This window comes from Podarcis liolepis, assembly GCF_965112155.1.
Source record: "Podarcis liolepis genome assembly, chromosome: 5".
NCBI classification, from domain to species: Eukaryota; Metazoa; Chordata; class Lepidosauria; order Squamata; family Lacertidae; genus Podarcis; species Podarcis liolepis.
Window position 1 is genome coordinate 9536766 of NC_139556.1, and position 16370 is coordinate 9553135.

At 53.6% G+C, this 16370-nt stretch overlaps 1 protein-coding gene and 1 long non-coding RNA gene across 2 annotated transcripts; both read right to left on the bottom strand.

Moving 5' to 3' along the window:
* Positions 1-1076: 1076 nt before the first annotated feature.
* NKX1-1 (NK1 homeobox 1) lies at positions 1077-7616 on the bottom strand (the record flags this gene model as incomplete). Its single annotated transcript, XM_083503515.1, has 2 exons — positions 1077-1968; positions 7268-7616. 2 exons carry the CDS (start codon positions 7614-7616, stop codon positions 1136-1138), a joined length of 1182 nt encoding a protein of 393 aa, XP_083359641.1. The 3' UTR covers positions 1077-1135.
* A 6343-nt stretch (positions 7617-13959) lies between these two features.
* Positions 13960-15616, bottom strand: LOC310707887. Its single transcript, XR_014526753.1, has 3 exons — positions 15524-15616; positions 14807-14927; positions 13960-14096 (listed from the first exon to the last, which is right to left on the bottom strand). It is a non-coding gene; the product is annotated as an uncharacterized lncRNA (long non-coding RNA).
* Positions 15617-16370: the final 754 nt, after the last annotated feature.

Sequence of the window (16370 nt, forward strand, 5' to 3'; positions counted from 1 at the left end):
TTGGAAACTACCAAAAGAAGAACCTTTACACGCACACACGAATTATTGGAGAGGGGCCAGTGAATAAACGATGGGAAATAACGTCCACACAGAAAAAAAGTCTACATGCGGAATATGTTTCTCTCCAAACCAGAAACGCTGGAGGTGTTGGGGAAGACGCGGCAGCCTTTGGGCTTATTTGAAAACTAGAAACATTAAAGGCAGCCGGATCCAGGTACGGTTAAGCGGCCTGCACAGTTGCAATGGGAAAGCGGAGCGCGCGCCTTGAAATCTTCCGGAAATCACAAGGGGCGGGGGACTAATAACTGCTTAACTTTGGCTGGATCGTGAGTGACCTAGATTATTTGCTTCTTCTGTCAACGCCAACTAACTCTGGAGATGACTGCAGTGTTTTTTCTCTTTTTCTTTCTTTTTTTTTAAAAAAAGGTTAAAAACAGTCGCTCAGGCAGAACAAAGTCGACTAAATCAATTCTTTATTGATTTAGATTTCCAGCAAAGTGCTTTCTATACCTTTTGGATCAATGTTTCCTGCGCACTTTATACACAAATTATAAAGTTAAAATTTGTATAACATCCAGAAATATACATAGTTGACTGATGTTACAAAAAAGCTTGTCTCTTTCTCCCTCGGTTTTTTTTTAAACGCATTTCCGGTAAGACAGCCCCCTCGGTTTTCCATTTTTAAACTCCCTCCTCCCAGTTCCTCGTCCTTTTTTAAAAACAGCAACGCTGAAGTGCGTAAAAGCGCGGCGTCCCGTGGGCGGAGAGCGCCTCATTTCTTCGACGGCGCCTGGAAGGGACGCCGCGCCCCGTTTCACCCTGAGAGTCTGCGGGGCAGAGGCATCTCGGACAAGGGGCGGTGGAGGAGGAGAAAGGGGACCCGGGCAAAGACGGGGCAGCGCGCATTATTTACATGGAGAGACCGAGGCGGCCTCCTTCGGCCTCTGCTCAGTTTGTCCCGCAGCTCAGAGCAACGCGACGGCTGCCCGCAGGCGAGAATCGTCCGTGGACCAGGCGCCAGGGCACCTATCCTCTTCGCTCCGTCGGGTGGACGCCGGGACCGTAGGAGGCCGGCCCCGCGCAAGTCTCCTGCTCCGCAAGGGCTGGTGGCAGCGGCGGGGGCCCCGTCGGTCCCTCAGAGGTGCGGCGTGTAGAAGGCGGGCGCGCCGTAGGTTTGCGAGCCCAGCACGAAGGGCGAGAGGACGGCGGGGCTGGGCAGGAAGGGCAGCTGGGCTGCGCACACCAGCCCGCCGGCCGGGTGGCTGCCGTAGGCGCCCGGCGGGCCGTGCATGGCCAGGCCGTGGCCCCCCATGGGGGGCGAATGGCTGAGGGGGCTGAGCGCGCCGGGCAAGCCTCCACCGCCGCCCCCCACGCCCCCGCCGCCGCCCGTCGGGGCGCTGGTGTCTGCGCCGGGGTTCTGCTTCTTCCACTTGGTGCGCCGGTTCTGGAACCAGATCTTGACCTGCGTCTCGGTGAGGCTGAGGGACAGCGCCAAGTTGAGTCGCTCGCACACCGACAGGTACCGTGTGGCCTTGAACTTGTTCTCCAGAGCCACCAACTGCTCGTACGTGAACGCTGTCCGCGCCCTGCGGGGCTTGCCCGACTTGGAATCCGAGCCCGGGCGCTTGCGCTTGGCTTTGCCCGACGGCGCGGACGCCGCCGACGCTGCTTGCTGGCCCTGCGCCTGAGGCTGCGGCGGCTGCCCTCCGGAGGCGCCTCCGGGCTGCTGAGGCGGCGGGGGCGGCGGGTGAGCCCCGAGGTCGTCCGCTGCGAGGCTGCCGCCGCCTCCCGCCTCGAGGGCGCCCCCCTCGCTGTGGCTGCTGCTCTCCTCGCTGCACAGCTCCTCTTCCTCCTCGTCCTCTTCCTCCTCGTCCTCCTCCTCGTCGGGGGCTTCGCTGCCCGCGCAGGGGCTCCTCCGCTTGCTCGGATCCAGCTCGGCCTCCTCGCTCCGGTACAGCTCGCCGGGCTCTGCACACACAAGCGAAAGAGAGTGAGCCGGGCGGGCTCCTGCGGCCGTCCTCGCCCCCACCCCTCCAAGCGCAAAGCACACATACAGCCCCTCCTGGGCCCGGGGTGGCCGGCGCAGAGCCGGGCCGGGTCCTCGCCCCCAGGACAACAGCGCCAGGCGCAGCCCGTCGAAAGCGGCAAAGGAGGAGACATTCCTTTGCCAGCCATTCCGCCTTGGGCACATTTCGCCACCCGCACAACCGAAGTCTCTCGGTTCTAGTTTGCTCATCCTATTCCTCCCCCCATAAGTTCCTCAGACTACAGTTCTGCAAACATACGTGGATCTGCGGTTCTGCCCTAGTAGGGGTCAGAAATGTGTCGTTCAAAAGCGAGGCGTGTCTACTTAGCCACTTTTTCATTATTCGTGATCCTGATGGTGGGCATTGGTGTCCGCACCGCGGAGGGGGCCGTCTCTCCTTCCCCCACCTTAATACTCCAGATTCCCACTTTTCATTTAAAAGAGAAAGTTTCTAGTGGCCATTCTCATTTGTTTCGTGAGAAACTTGCCTCCCTGCTCTCGATGCTTTAAGAATTAAGTTGTATCAGGGACCGAGATTTAGAAAAGCAGAGCTATCCAATGAAACAAACAGAGGCGAGACTCTTGGTCTTTTATAAAACCTTTTCTGCTGGTCTTCGCTGTTAGGGGGGAAAAAAAGAAGATTGCTGGCCCACAGGAAAACAATTCGGGGGTCTGGAGTTTTGGTTTAGCTTTGATTGGGGTAGTATTGTTTACCGATAAATTTATTCATAATAAAAGCGTGTCAGCCAAGGTAACAGCCAAGACGGGAGCACATAATGTTTCTAACTTGGGTCTTATTTCATATCAAAAAAATTGTGATTTTCTTCATCCTGTTAATACCAATGCACATAAAATCCTCCATGTTTCTGCCATATTGCAGGGGACAGGAGGCTGCCTAAGAAATTGAGGGGTCTCGCCAGCGCTGCAAAGTGTCGTTATACCCATTTTGCTGAAGTACTTTAGGACAGCCCTAAAGTATAGCTCAATGTTGTTAACCTGGTATTTGGGTCGTGTGCTTTTGTTTTGTTTTGTTTTGTTTTAAAGATAAATGCAGTGGGCTGAGAAGTTGATTGTCAGAGCAATGCAATTAATAAAGTCTGCGAGGAAGTAAATGGAGTCAGGGAAATAATTCAGGTGGTCAGTGGTGAACGGACAGAGAGTGGTCTGGACGCCATGTCCACCTGTAGGTGGGCAGCAGACCTGGAGCACCAGCTTCTCAGAGACCAGGTCTGTCCAGGCGTCACCGCTGAAGACCTGCTCTCTGGGGCAAGTTAGCTTTGTCTATTTGTTTTTAGTTTTTACTTCCTTCGCCCCCTTCAGAAAAATAACTGTGAATGCCCACTTTACGCAAAGCAAGGAATGGTTAGTTGGTTGGTTGTAAGTCACTTTGGGTTACCTCGGGCAAGATAAAACTACTTCAAAATTATTATTATTATTATTATTATTATTATTATTATTATTATTATTATTATTATTATTATTCCCACCCTCTACACGCCTTACTCCCACTCCTTGTCCGCAACTTGCGGCCTTGAAAGTTCAGGGAGCGGCAGATGAAGAAGCAGCAGGGGGCCCGGGTGTGAGGTCAGCTCGTCCAAGCCATCGGAGGGGCAACCCGGGAGGCCCGCTGGCCGGAGGCTCTGTTTGGAAAGGCGAAACTTGAGCGCGGCAGAGGCCTTTGGACGCGGCCTGAAGGCGGGTGGCGTCGCCTTTGAGCCCCGGGACCTATTTGTTGAATGCTCTGCCGCTGCGATTTAGGATAATGCTGGCTGGGAGAGGGAGGGGCTGGCGGGGGGGGGCGACACCAGGAGCTTCTTCCTTCGCTGCAGGCCGCCAGGCGATGGTCGCCTCTGTTGTTTTGGGGGTCTGATCGCGCGCGTCCAGAGCCATCCAGGGGGCCCGGGAGCGGGGGCCTGGAAGTCGCGCTGGGAAGCGCCCCGAGGACCCCCAGAAGGGGAGCCCAGGCCCAGGGGGAGGTTTCACTCCCCTGCTTTGAACCGCCAAACCACAAAACTCCGGGTCCCCCTTAAGTACCCAAAGCGCCTGTTCCCTGGCATGGCTTGGAGATGGGACGCCTCGGGTGATTTCCTAGGCTGTTGGCATCCCGCACTACAGACTTCAGGTCCTGTTCCCCTCAGCCCAGAAGATTATCAGTCGACGGAAAGAAGACGTTGCTTTGGCTTCCTAAAAGTACTGTACTGCCAGGAACGCGCGGACTCAACTTGGAGGACAAAACTCCAACTAAATAATAATATTTTTGATTTTTTAAAAAAGCTTAATGATTAAAAAAATAATAAGCACGATCTCATTGGCCAAAGGATCGGCGCCCTTCGCTTGCTGCCTTGCTGCCTGCGCAAATCGAAGCCGGATAAGCCGGGAACGGATCGCGGGCGAAGCCCGGAGAAACGCTTCTCTCCAGCCAGCTGAGCTGGGCGAATGGCCGGCACTCCGTCCCGCAACACCCAGATTTCGTGGGAATAATGGCCCCCTCATTCCCTACTGGAAAGGACTTGTTGAAAGCAGGCAGAACACATGCAGTTTATGGCCTGATTTTTTAAAAGCTGGTTGTTGTTCTTTATTTTTTAAAAAAAGGTCAGAAAGTGCCCTTGATCCGAATGGAGCCGGAGAAGCTAGCAGTACGTCGTTCACTTCCCATCAAAGCTTTGTCTGTCCGTTATTTGCTTATTCGTTTTTTTGTTTTTGTTTTTTTGGTTATCCCCTGGAAGAAGGATTTAATTGGACCAAATACTTGTATCGATTGCTAGAGCAGATCCAAACTTAATTAAACCAATTCTGTGTAATGTACAAAGCAGTTAGCGGTCACTTAATTTGTTTGGGGTTATATATTAATCGCCAATTAATGGGACTCGGGCGAGAGTCGGGCTCTTGCCGGTGCCCCCAGACCTCCCCAGTGTTTTGCTTTCGCCGACGAGGCAAATGAGCGAAGAAGAAAATCTCACTTTTCGAAAGCGAGCAGCTCCCGGGTGGCAAAACGCGGCCTGGGGATAGTTTGTTTGTTTGGTTTTAAAAGCCTTAAATCGCCAAGACCCCCCAAACTTCTCAGGGAAGTTCGCGCACTTAAATTATTGGAGGAAACATGAAATCGAGGATACAAGGCTTGGGCGTAAAATATACAGATTTCCCTCCTGTGCAATATCGACCTCCTTTAAACCAGAACTAATGGTACAGCGGATCTCAAATTTGGTTCGGTGTAAACGAATTTATAGAGAAATTGTTTTAACGCGGGCTGTTGCTGGATCCTCGCCGGACAAAAGAAACCGCAACCTCATTTCTAAAGTGGGGAGTTTTCGGACAATCGAGCTTTCCAAAGCTTGACTTGTCGCCTCCCCGGGGAAAGGTGCAGAAACTCCGGCGCGCGTTCGGGAAATTTGAAGCTCAATGAAAGTTTAGGCAAACTGGTTTGGGTTTTGCAAAGCCTCTGGATGAGCGCGGCATTTCTTGCGCGGGGGCAATTCCTTGCCACAAAACTGTATTCTTTCGGGGCGCTTCGTTAAGGAGGCTTTCCCATTCGACTGCGCCCCAAAGTTTTGCCTAGAAGAAAAGTGGAGCGCAGCAGTCTCGCCGATCAAGGTCCCCAAACTCCTCGAAGTCCCTCTCCTGCCCCACCACGCCCTTAGGATCTGGCCTCAGGAGTGGGGTCCAGACGGGCCCTGGCACTGGGAGTAGGAAAGCTGGGCCTCCGCGCCTCCTGGCCAGGACTGTTTGGAACACCCGCGGCCCCGAGCGACCCGAGGACCTCTCTGGGCTCCCTGAGCAAGCGGCTGGAAGCCGGAGTGTCCCGGAGCGCGGGGCCCAAGAGTAGACGCAGGCCTTGGAGGCTGGGTGCGAACCGCCGGGCATGGAGTTGCGCGCCTGCTGACTTTGCGCAGGCCTCCGGCGGCTCGCGTTTCCCGGGGATGTGGCCGGCTCTGCTTCTTCCAGCACCCCGGGGCCCCCCGGTCCCACGCAGGGGTGTCCCGGGCCAAGGAACCGGAGGGGAGCAAGGGCGAGGGAGGGGGCGTCGGGAGCCTAGCAGGGACCCGGGGAGGCAAAAGCAATCTGGCGCCCGGGTCGAACGCCCTTCCCGGTCGATAGGCAGCCCTAATAAGTGTAATAGGTTTTAATCGAGTAATTATCCGAATTTTGACCCTATAATTTAGATGTTAGGCGAGAGTTTGCAAGGTGCTTGAAAGAGATATGCACAATTCGATAATAGGATATCGACCCGCTCAGTCCTACACGCCACTCTGGGGCGATTTCCCCCATTATGCAGCCTCTTTACGCTGCTAAGCACATTTTACTTTAAATGTAATCGAAGGAATTTAATTGTTTTTCCAGAGATAACCAGCATTTTGTCACAATTAGTCTGATTTGTCCTTAAAAAAAGCTAAAGAGGGTGGGAGAGAGAGAAAATTGAATCTGTCGCCGGGAGCAAAAAGCCAGGTCTGTGCTTGTGTGTGTGTGTGTTTTTTAAAAAAGAACATCCCTGGACCTAAAAGGCACATTTTACCCCGAAAAAGGTTAACCTGGGGAACCAGAACCCGCGCAGGAAAGGCGGCGGTTGCGGTTCTGAAGCAATTGGAGGGCTCTGGCAGGCTTCCCGCTAACGCCAGCCGCTCTCCAGTGGCCCAGGCGGTTGTCGCGGCTGCCTCCCCCTCAAAAGGGGACTTGGCTGCGTGGTGCCATCTCTTGAGAACCTAGCCGGCTACCTGGAGTCGCAGGATGCTGCCTGGCTTGTCCGTTCCCTTCAGCCTGAGTCCAAGAAAGCAGCTCGCCGAGTCTGCCCTGGCCTTAAAGCTGAGGAGCGCACAAAGCAGGCATCTTCCAGCGCTGGAGCGGCCCGGGCCCCTTCCTCTCCGGCAAGAGAGATTCTCCAGGCCGAGAAAGGAGGCTTCCTCCTCCTTTCCCAGGCTCCCTCTCCCTCTGCCTAGCATGGGAACCTGGAGGGCGAGTTCCCCACTTGGTGCCATTGCCTGGCACAAAACTTTGGGCGCGTCTGACCGGGAGAGTTCCGCCAAGCCCTCCCTTCTCTTCTCTGCAGAGGGCCTCGGGGGCTTGCCCGCTCTCCTGAGCGCCTCTGCTCCCCTTGGCTGGCCCGCAACAACAGAGGAACGCCTCCTGCGCGGAGACAGAAGTGGCGGACAAGCCAATGCAGGCGACTAGACGGGACCCACCGGGGTCCTCCCTGGCTGCTGCTGCTGCGGGGTCGGGGTTGCCAGGAAGGCGGCCCGTGCTACTTACTGCGCAGGTCGGCCGCGGACTTTCTCCTGGCTGCCTGGAAGTCGTCAGACAGAGCCTTGGCATCGTCCAGCTTCTCCTCGCTCGCCAGCGTGTACTCTCCGCCGGCCGCGGCTTTGTAGAGCACGGCGCAGTGCCTGCGGCTCTTGCTGTTGAATTTGTTGGGGTCCAGGATGTCCAGCACGGAGAAGGAGGTGGTTCTGTGCACCACGGGCAAGGCGCCGCCCGCCCCTTCGGGCCCGGCCGTGTTGTTGGCGTTCTCGCTGCCCTGCCTGTCCCTGCTGACGGGGCACGAGTAGACCGGCGGCAGGTCGCTGCTGGGCGTCAGGCGCTGCTCCGCCGGCCCGTCCATGCTGTCCCCCCTCGGCCAGCTGCACGACCCGGGCTCCCCCAAGAGGCACTCCGGAGGGCTCGCTGCCGCCGCCGCCACCGCCGCCGCCGCCGCTGCAGCCGGAATAGAGACGTCACCCACCTGAGCCTTGTCTCGCCTCACGTTCATGACTCCTCACAGAGCAGCCCTCCCCCCTCCACCGCCCTCCCCCTCCGGATGACTTCCTTCTGCAAACTTCGCCTGGAAACACCCCCTCCGGAGGAGGAGGAGGAGGAACTTGGCGGAGAAAGCGAGGCGCGGAGAGTGTGTGCGCGCGTCTGTGCGCTCCGCTCCAAAAGGTCCCTGCGCTGCTGCGGCTTCTGACCCCCGCCCCCCCTCTCTGGGGGGCAGCCTAGACATTTATCCCACCCTCCTTTCCCGCAGGAGGGGGGGGGGCTTCGTTATGCATTCATATTTAGCACCCGGTGGTAATTGGCTGCAAATTAATCCCTTGCCCAGAACGGCCAGCAACCTTCGTCCCAGAGGAGCGCGCAGGAGGGTGGAGAGGGGGCGGCCGGGAGGGTGAAGGATAGCGGCGCTGCCGGAGATATACTTCGCTGTCAGCTCGGTTTCAGCGCCCTCCACTCATCTGGAAAGCATCTAAATAGCCTTATTTGGCGAGGTGGGAGGAGAAGGAGGCGCTCGCTTTGAAATAATTGCGGGATCCGCCGAAACGCCGCGCTTGGGCTCAGCGACTGGAGAGGCTGCTTTCCACCCCGAGGCGCAAATTGCGCGCAAAAGTCACTCGCTCCCAGTCCCACGGTGGGTCTTTACCATCGCCGCCCTCCAGATCCGCCCATAAGTAGCAGCACTTACTCACGAACAAGGACACACTGACGTTCAGAAGAACCACAGATACGTGGGAAGCTCGGGACCTTTTCACAGGAGGGTGGAGGGACGCCAAACGGATTATCCGGCCCTCTTAGCGCAAGGGAACCCCTCGAATTCCACATTCAGGTTCCCCTCCTGACCCTGTTCTGGAATTAGTGAGAGAGGAAATTGCCCAGGAGCAGAGAGCCCGAACCAGAAAGACCTGGGATGCCAAGACCTCCTGCAGAGCAGTGTGGGGAGGGCGGCGGCATTAGAACTCCCCACCCAATAATTTGCACTGGAACATACAATAAAAAGAACAGGACTTTTCAGCCCATGGGGTGGGTAGGGGAAAATGCAATTTCCTTTGCTATCTGGAAATTTCTGCAATTTGCTTCTTTGAGGGCGTTAATTCTGTTCTTGTTTCGGATGTCTAGATCACGGCGGCTTGAATTACCTGCCAAAAGAAAGGCCGGGACTAGAGACAGAATAAACGAAAAATTAGGGGGGTGGGTTTTTTTTCCTTTTCCTTTTTTTCTTTTTTGCCTTTGAGTCTAGTGACACATACAAGGGCAGGTCTTTTGCAATTACCGCGAGCAATGATCCTTTGGAAAGCAGAAATTAAAACTTGGAAGGAATAATGGGTAAAGCAATCAGCTGTAATTTTGGTCGGGCTCGGACATGATTAGCCCATCAGTGGGCCGGGCCCAGGGGAGTCCCTGCAGGCAGGAGAGGCGGCGCGGCGCGGCTCTTTCTGGACATCTCGCTCGCCGGGTATCCGAGGGAGGCCTTTCTTCTTTTTTACTTGGAGCCCCCCACCCCCACCCCCGGCTCAAGAAGGGTCCTTTAGGACTTAGTAATGTTTAGGACGCGTGGGGAAAACTCGTCCCGCATGATCTCTATCCACCCCTCTTACACATCTTGGCCACTTTGGGCGAGCAATTAATTGCGCATTAATCCGACGCAATGCCCCCCAGGGGAAGAACCAACGCCGGATTTCTGTCTTTGCTGACAGGCCCCAGAGGGACCTTCTGGAAGCGGGGAGCCGCCTCCTGGGCCTCCTGCCTCCACCTCCCCCCCCAAGCCTGGCAGGAGGAAGGAGCCGGGCGCGCGCAAGGAAGGCCTTCCATTGCTCCTAATCACAATTGATTGTCAATTAGAGGCTCATTTGCGCAATCTCCATCCATCTGCCATCTCCGGTTATCTGTTCTCGGGAAAGTTGGCGCTGATTCTGGGGGCCTGGACGAGCTGTGGCAGGCAATAATATCTCCGTTCTCGCTCGGGCCGGGTCTCAGCCTCATCCCCGGCCACAGGCGGGGCAGGAGCCAGGCGGCTACAACATCTTCCTTCCAGTTTCTCGGAGGCAGGAGGGGAAGGGAGCCAAGGCAGCCCGAAGCAGGGACAAGACTCTCCTGCTCTTCTCCCGCTTGCGCGGTATGGGCGGGCGCAGGTGGCACCGGATCAGAGGGTCCCTGGCTTGGGGGCGCTCCTCTCGGACATCCCTTTCCCGCAGGCCCGTCTGGGCCCTGCTGGCCCAGGAAGGCAACCCCAACTGCCCCCCCCCCCTCTTGGGCGAGGCAGCAGCTTGTCTTGTCTTTGAGCTGCCTTAGGAGCGATGCCCTCGGGGGGCGCCGCGTTGGAGGGCAGGAGAGAGCCGGGGAAAAGAAACTGCGGCAACCGAGGGGGCTCTTGGCCGAGCTCGTGGGACTCGCGGGTCCCCCGGGGCTTTTCAAGCGAGGCCCAGCCGAGCGTCGAGCCGGCCACCGGGCGCTCGACGCCCGCTTGGTTCTCTGCCCCGAGGGCTGCCCAAGCGACGGGAGACCGAAAGTCTTTTCATGCCCCTTCCGCCGACCCCCTCCCCCTCCCCGCAGCCGGTTCCGCGTCCCGCTCCGGAGTTTCAGCGCCAAACTTCCTTTTTAATTAGATCTTCCCAAGTCCAGTCAACAAATGAACCTTTTCTTTTCCTCCATTCATCATCGCCCTGCAGCGGCGCAGGCAGATCTCAGGGTAATTAAGGACATTTATCGTGGTGGTAAAACAGTTTAGCAGCCCTTGTTATATTGGGAAGGTCACTTTGATGGATTTACACGGGGTGGGGGGAAACTGGGCAGAAGGGGGGGGGTGTGTGCTCATCCCCCCTCCTCCGCGCCTCCGAGCCGCGAGCATTGATCAGAAACGTGTGCCGAGAGCACGGAAAGGTCATCGCGGGGGAAGGAGAAACGCGCCCAGGCCCCGGGCTGGGGGTACCGAGAAGCCAGGCTCCGGCCGGGGGGGGGGCTGTCTTGCGCGGCCTGCACCCCAAGGTGCTCAGAGGGTGGGAGACGCGGGCGGGGAGGGAAGGCGTCTCTTCCCAAACCGGCCAATTAGTTAGTTAGTTAATTAATTAAAACGCCTGCAACATTTCCGACGGGAAAAGACGAGGGCACCCGTCGCGCGTTCGCCCTTTGTCCTGTCTTGGCTGCACTTATTTGGAGCGCCGCGTAAAGAAACGATTCTCTTTCTTCCTCGAGGCCGCCATCATTTCCCGAGAGCGCAGAGACGGCCAATATGATGAGGACTGGGTACTGGCAAGAAGAGCACAGCCAGGCGGGTCATTTTGCCCCAGAAGAACCACCAGACGCTTTCAGTTCTGCTTGAACTCCTCCCCTCCCCCAACACACACTTTGCAAAAGGCAGAGACACTGTTTCCACTGGTGAAATCAGAAGTCACAACAGAAAGACAAGCAGCTTTTACACCAACAGCACGACGGCCGGGTTTTGGTTAAAGAGCATCGCTTGCACCCTATGGCACGCGGGGGCTGCCCCGTTTTTATTCTCGCCACTCAACCGGAGGAGCGCCCGGTTGCAACGCGGAGCTGAGCTTGTCAGTTCTTTGGTACAACTCACGTGCTGCAATTAAGTCTTAGAATCATAGAATTGGAGAGTTGGGTGGTACCCTGAGGGTCATCTAGTCCAACCCCCTGAAATCCAGGAATCTCAGCTAAAGCATCCATGACAGATGGCCATCCAACCTCTGCTTAAAAACCTCCAAGGAAGGAGAGTCCGCAACCTCCCGAGGGAGTCCATTCCACTGTCGAACAGCTCGAAGTATCTGCAGCTGAGAGAAGGGCATAGCCTTGCTTTCTTTATCCCTGACTTTCAGTCCCTTTTAGGAGTCATTGTGCTGAGTTATAATAGACTGGTAGCTCCTAGGAGGTAGGGACCATTTTTTGGGGCACATTGAAAATCTCCAGGCACAGTGATGTAACCATGATTGCTTGGGCCAGATCCAACATTTACGGTTAAACAACGTTTCAATCCTGAGAGTCTTTCCTTAGGGAAAACGAATCTGGAACGAAGCGAATGAAAGAAAGAACAGCAGGCTAATCGCAAACCTGAATATTGTTCTTCCATTGGCTTTGCTGCTGATTCGCTTCCCCTGAGGAAGGAATTTCGTGTTGGAAACGCGTCGGGAATTGGCAGCAAAAAAATTAGCAGAGTCCGTTTGGTTTCTGCTTGCCTCGTGGTTCCACACTCCTCCCCCCCTTTCATAAATACGCCAGCTAGCCCGGCCCACTAGGCAGTCTCTAAATAGGCTGGGTTGGAAAGGACTTCTTGCTCTTGTCCGTTTGGGGGTTTGGGGGAGGATCGAGTCCCTTTGAAAAGCATCACCGTCCCGGGACACCACAGGCAAACCTCTGCGCGTGCAAGGAGCTAAACTTTTCGTGGGTACTTTTCCATTCTGGAGAGGGGAGGATTGCCCACCTCGCTGAGACCCAGGCACGTTTTGGCTCAAGATAGAGAATGAGGTCCGGCTACTGGAGTTTTTTTTTTAATTGCTCGCAGGTTCTTATAAAACTCTCAGCAGTGGCAAAACCAGCTGATTCGCCTGGTCCCCACTTTTGCCCCCGCGAATTAGGGCACAGGCCTTCGCTCCGCACACAACCAAGCGGTATATATATATATTTACTTGGCACACAACGAGATGAGCTCCATGTTGTTTCGGTTTCTCCCACTTCCTGAAATGACGCGAGCAGAGATTGTTTTGACGATAAAGTTTAAAAATTATTTAAATTGCTAATCAAGCCCCAGTCAAAGAGACATTAATTCTCCCCAACAAATGGAATGGGGGTAGGTGGGAGGGAAAGAGGCTATGGAGCTGATCTTGCCCTCTATCAATACATTGTCAGCTCTTCATCCTGGAAGATTTAAAAGCTCAGGGGATTTTCAGGTTAGGCTAGTAATGAGCTTAATTGAGGTTAATGCTTCCTGCACATCTCCTTGATTATTAAATTAATATTATCACACGCATGAATCATAATTAGAAGTTTAAATAATGCTTCGGGAAATCCTCCGAGGACCTATTAAAACGGGGGTATCCCCCCCCCCCCCTTCTCGCTGGTTTCCCGGGGAAAGAGGCGCGCACTGGCAGCTGGGCTTGTAGGATCCAGGGGTGCTGCGCTCGGGGATGGGGGCCTGGGAACCTCGCGCGCGCGCAGAATAATCTCTTCCCCGCCAGCCCACCCTCGCGGACCCTGCTAGTGCCTGCTTCTCCCATGACGTCTCGGCTCAGCTCCTCTTGCGTGGTTGATCACCCCTGTACCAGAATCAACCAGAATCCTGCTTAACGTCACCCCTCCTCTGTTGATCGGACCTCACACCTGATCTCTCCAGTCCCCGGAGTTGAAACAGACTATTAATATAAATGTTGTTGCCATGCATTGATGCCGTCGGAATGATTTCGTCTCCTGCCCTCTGACTTCTGTAGGATCCCCTCCCCTCGTCACTCATCTCGACCCGGGTAGATCCCTCAGAGAGGCCAGGCTGCCTCTCCGAAATCTGTCCCCGTTAGGGCGCAGGGGTCCGCCTCTGCGCCAGCGCCTTCCCCCAAGGAGCAGCGGTTCGCCTCGGCCCGGTGGAGTCCTCGGTGGCTCAGCTCGGAGTCTGCTCTGACCCTGCATAACGATCCCCCTCCCCGAATCTGAAGAAGCCCAAAGCCCCCCAAGGGCCTCGGTAGCGGAACTGCGCGTTTTGTCTTTCCAAAAACAGGAGTTGTGCAGTTAGAGGTGCGCCAGCCCCGCTTGGTTGCTGGAGTTTCTTCTCCAAGGCCCAGATCCTAAACTCAAAGGGAGCCCGCGCAACCAGAAGCCCCGCCAGCCCGGCGAAGTGGCCGGCTGAGCCCGAGGGGAGGCGCCGCGCAGCCGGGAGCCCCGAGCGGACTCCCGTGCGCGCTTGCCCGGCAGCCGCGCAGGGGACGGCGAGAGCAGCTGCCTGGCTGCCGCCTCCCATCGGGGAGCGAGAGGGAGGTTCCCCCTCTTCTTGCTTTAAATAAAACCGGGCCGATCTCGAAATAAAACAAAAGAGGCCAAAATTAGCCGCCGGGACCATTCGTAACGCTCGCCTTTTGTCAGAGAGCGAGCGCGCGGGGAGAATCAGATGGCTTTTCCCTGCCACAACTATCTCTTTTCTCCTCCTCTATTTATTTTCCTCTCGGTTGCTGCAACATATTGAAGGGGGAGAAAAAGGAAACATTAAGATCAACCGGGAGCTCTGCCGACGGTTTAACGATTTCAAATGAGCGTTGACTCGGGTGAAAATCTGACAATTACCCATCAGGATGGCAGATGATGGTTAAAATTACCAGGAATCAATATTCTCACCGGGTGTCCCAGCCTGATAAGAGAGACCAAGACAATGTTGACTATTAAAGTCGACAGCTTGAGATATTACACTATTAGTTATGCTATTTTTAATAATCTATAATATTTGGGCTATAATTAATTAATTATACGGGTCAGATAATATCTGGGGCTGGAATTAGGTCTGAAAGGTCTATTAAGGTTGGTAATGAGAAAGGAGAAATCTAATCTAAGGACGAGGAGCCGTGAAGGAACAAATAGACAACCGACTTCAGCTAGACAGAGCGGGAGAGATGGGATGGCGCAGACCCGGAGCGCGCGGCTGCCTGCGCCCAGAAGCGTCCTGCGCCCGCCGGGGACGCCGCAGCTCCGGCTGCTTTTGCCTAAAAAGTGCTCGGGGTCCTCCTGTGCAACGGGAGAACATTCTGCTTAAATAAACATTCAATCATTTTTTTTTTAAAAAAATGCAAAACACCCCCCCCCCATGCCTTGGTAGGTGTCTCACTAAAACGAGGAGGGGCAGAGACCGGGGTAGCAACAGCATTTTGGACGGTCAGGGCACCCCCTGGCTCCCCAAAAGACTGCTGGGGGCCCTTTTCCTTTCTGAACATTAAAGATGCCTTATATTCTTGCACTGCAAAGAAGGTGGACATTTCACAAGCCCATTAAAGACCAAACAGACTAGAAGGGCGCATTCCCACAGGGGTTCTTTTTTTGGACACGTGTCTGTGCGCGCGCGCTCACCCTGAAAGACACCGTCACGTGACAGCCTCTGGACCGGACCCGGCTCGCCGGATGTTTATCCACTCTTCACCAGATTCTAATAAATTTTCTATATTCTTGTCTTGGATACTGCAGTTCCAACCTTTGTACAGTGAATTTATTAAAATACATATGAATAAAGATTGGACTAAATACAGCTGGCTTCCTTCAAGGTTGTTAGGTGAAGGGTTTTAAAATCACCTTATAAATACGCCAACCAAATTATTTGTGTTTTGCTTATACACCCATGACTTTTCTATAGATGCAACCCCCCCAAATTATTTTATCTGCAGTTTTGGAAAATCTCACGTTAAACTGTATCAGTATAATTTAAGTCTTCTGCTTCCTGAGTATATCTAGGTTTGCTAACTGTTGCTATTATTTTACATAGATTCTGAAAGCAGAGAGGACACTCCTGTCCAGAAGGAGGTTCCTTATCATATATATTCTGCCATTATGTACTCCATCACTTTGAAACAAGGCAATAAATATCTCAAAATTTTCAGCCAGACGAGCTAGAGTTTTGCTACTTAAAAAAAACACACCATAGATAAATAGATATATATTTAGGAAACAGTCAAAATATATGCTATCTAATACATTTGATTTATTTTTTCATAAGTTTTCATGGTTTTCTTACTTTGTTTTTTTATCTAAAGCCTGGATACACATTTTCTTAATTTCCATTGTTATACGTACCATGAATGGCTAGCAAGGGGAGTTTGTGAAATCTTGGAAACCTTTGTCCTCACCAACATGAGAGCTTATGTTGTTCTGCGTGTGAACCTGTCCTCTACTCTTTGTGACTTTAGAATGGGTGGCCCTTTGGCACTCCAGTTGTTGCTGAACTACAACTCCCATCATCCTTTGCCATTGGCCACACTTGTTAGGGCTGATCCAATTCAGTAACATCAGAAGGGCCAAAGGTCTTGTTCTGGAAGAACATTTGGGCAATTGGCAGAAGTTCATTTTTATTATGCACTGGACAACTTGAATTTTATACAAGCTGCTTCTTGTCCATAACCACCTATTCCCACCCAATACAAGCAAACAAAACCTACTGTGTGTAAAGACTTAAACTTTGAACCTCTCATTTTTCAGTTTAGGGAAATTAGTTACCACCACTGTTTAACACATAAAATCGTGCTATCTTTCCCAATAAAACCACGAGAAAAATAGTACAATAAAACATGTTGTTCTACTTACACATAAATAATATTTTCATTTGATGAAACAAAAGGGAAGGGAATAATGAAACAAGGCACAGTAAACAGGCATTTTGCTGTTAACAGAAATGAAACAAGAGCAAGGGAGAAATGGCCACTTTTTATTGAAGCATTGGCTTCATTTATTTAAAGGTGCCATTTTAGAAAAATAGCGGCATGTTCAACCTTTTCACATTGCAGTGATGATCTAACTTTTCATCTTAAATTAGTGCTGTGCCAAAAAGCCTTTCGTTTTATTTTCTCCATCAATTAATGCCAAAATAAATTGCATATGAAATTACCATGCTGAGATTCTCATGGGTGGGATGTAGAAAATGCAC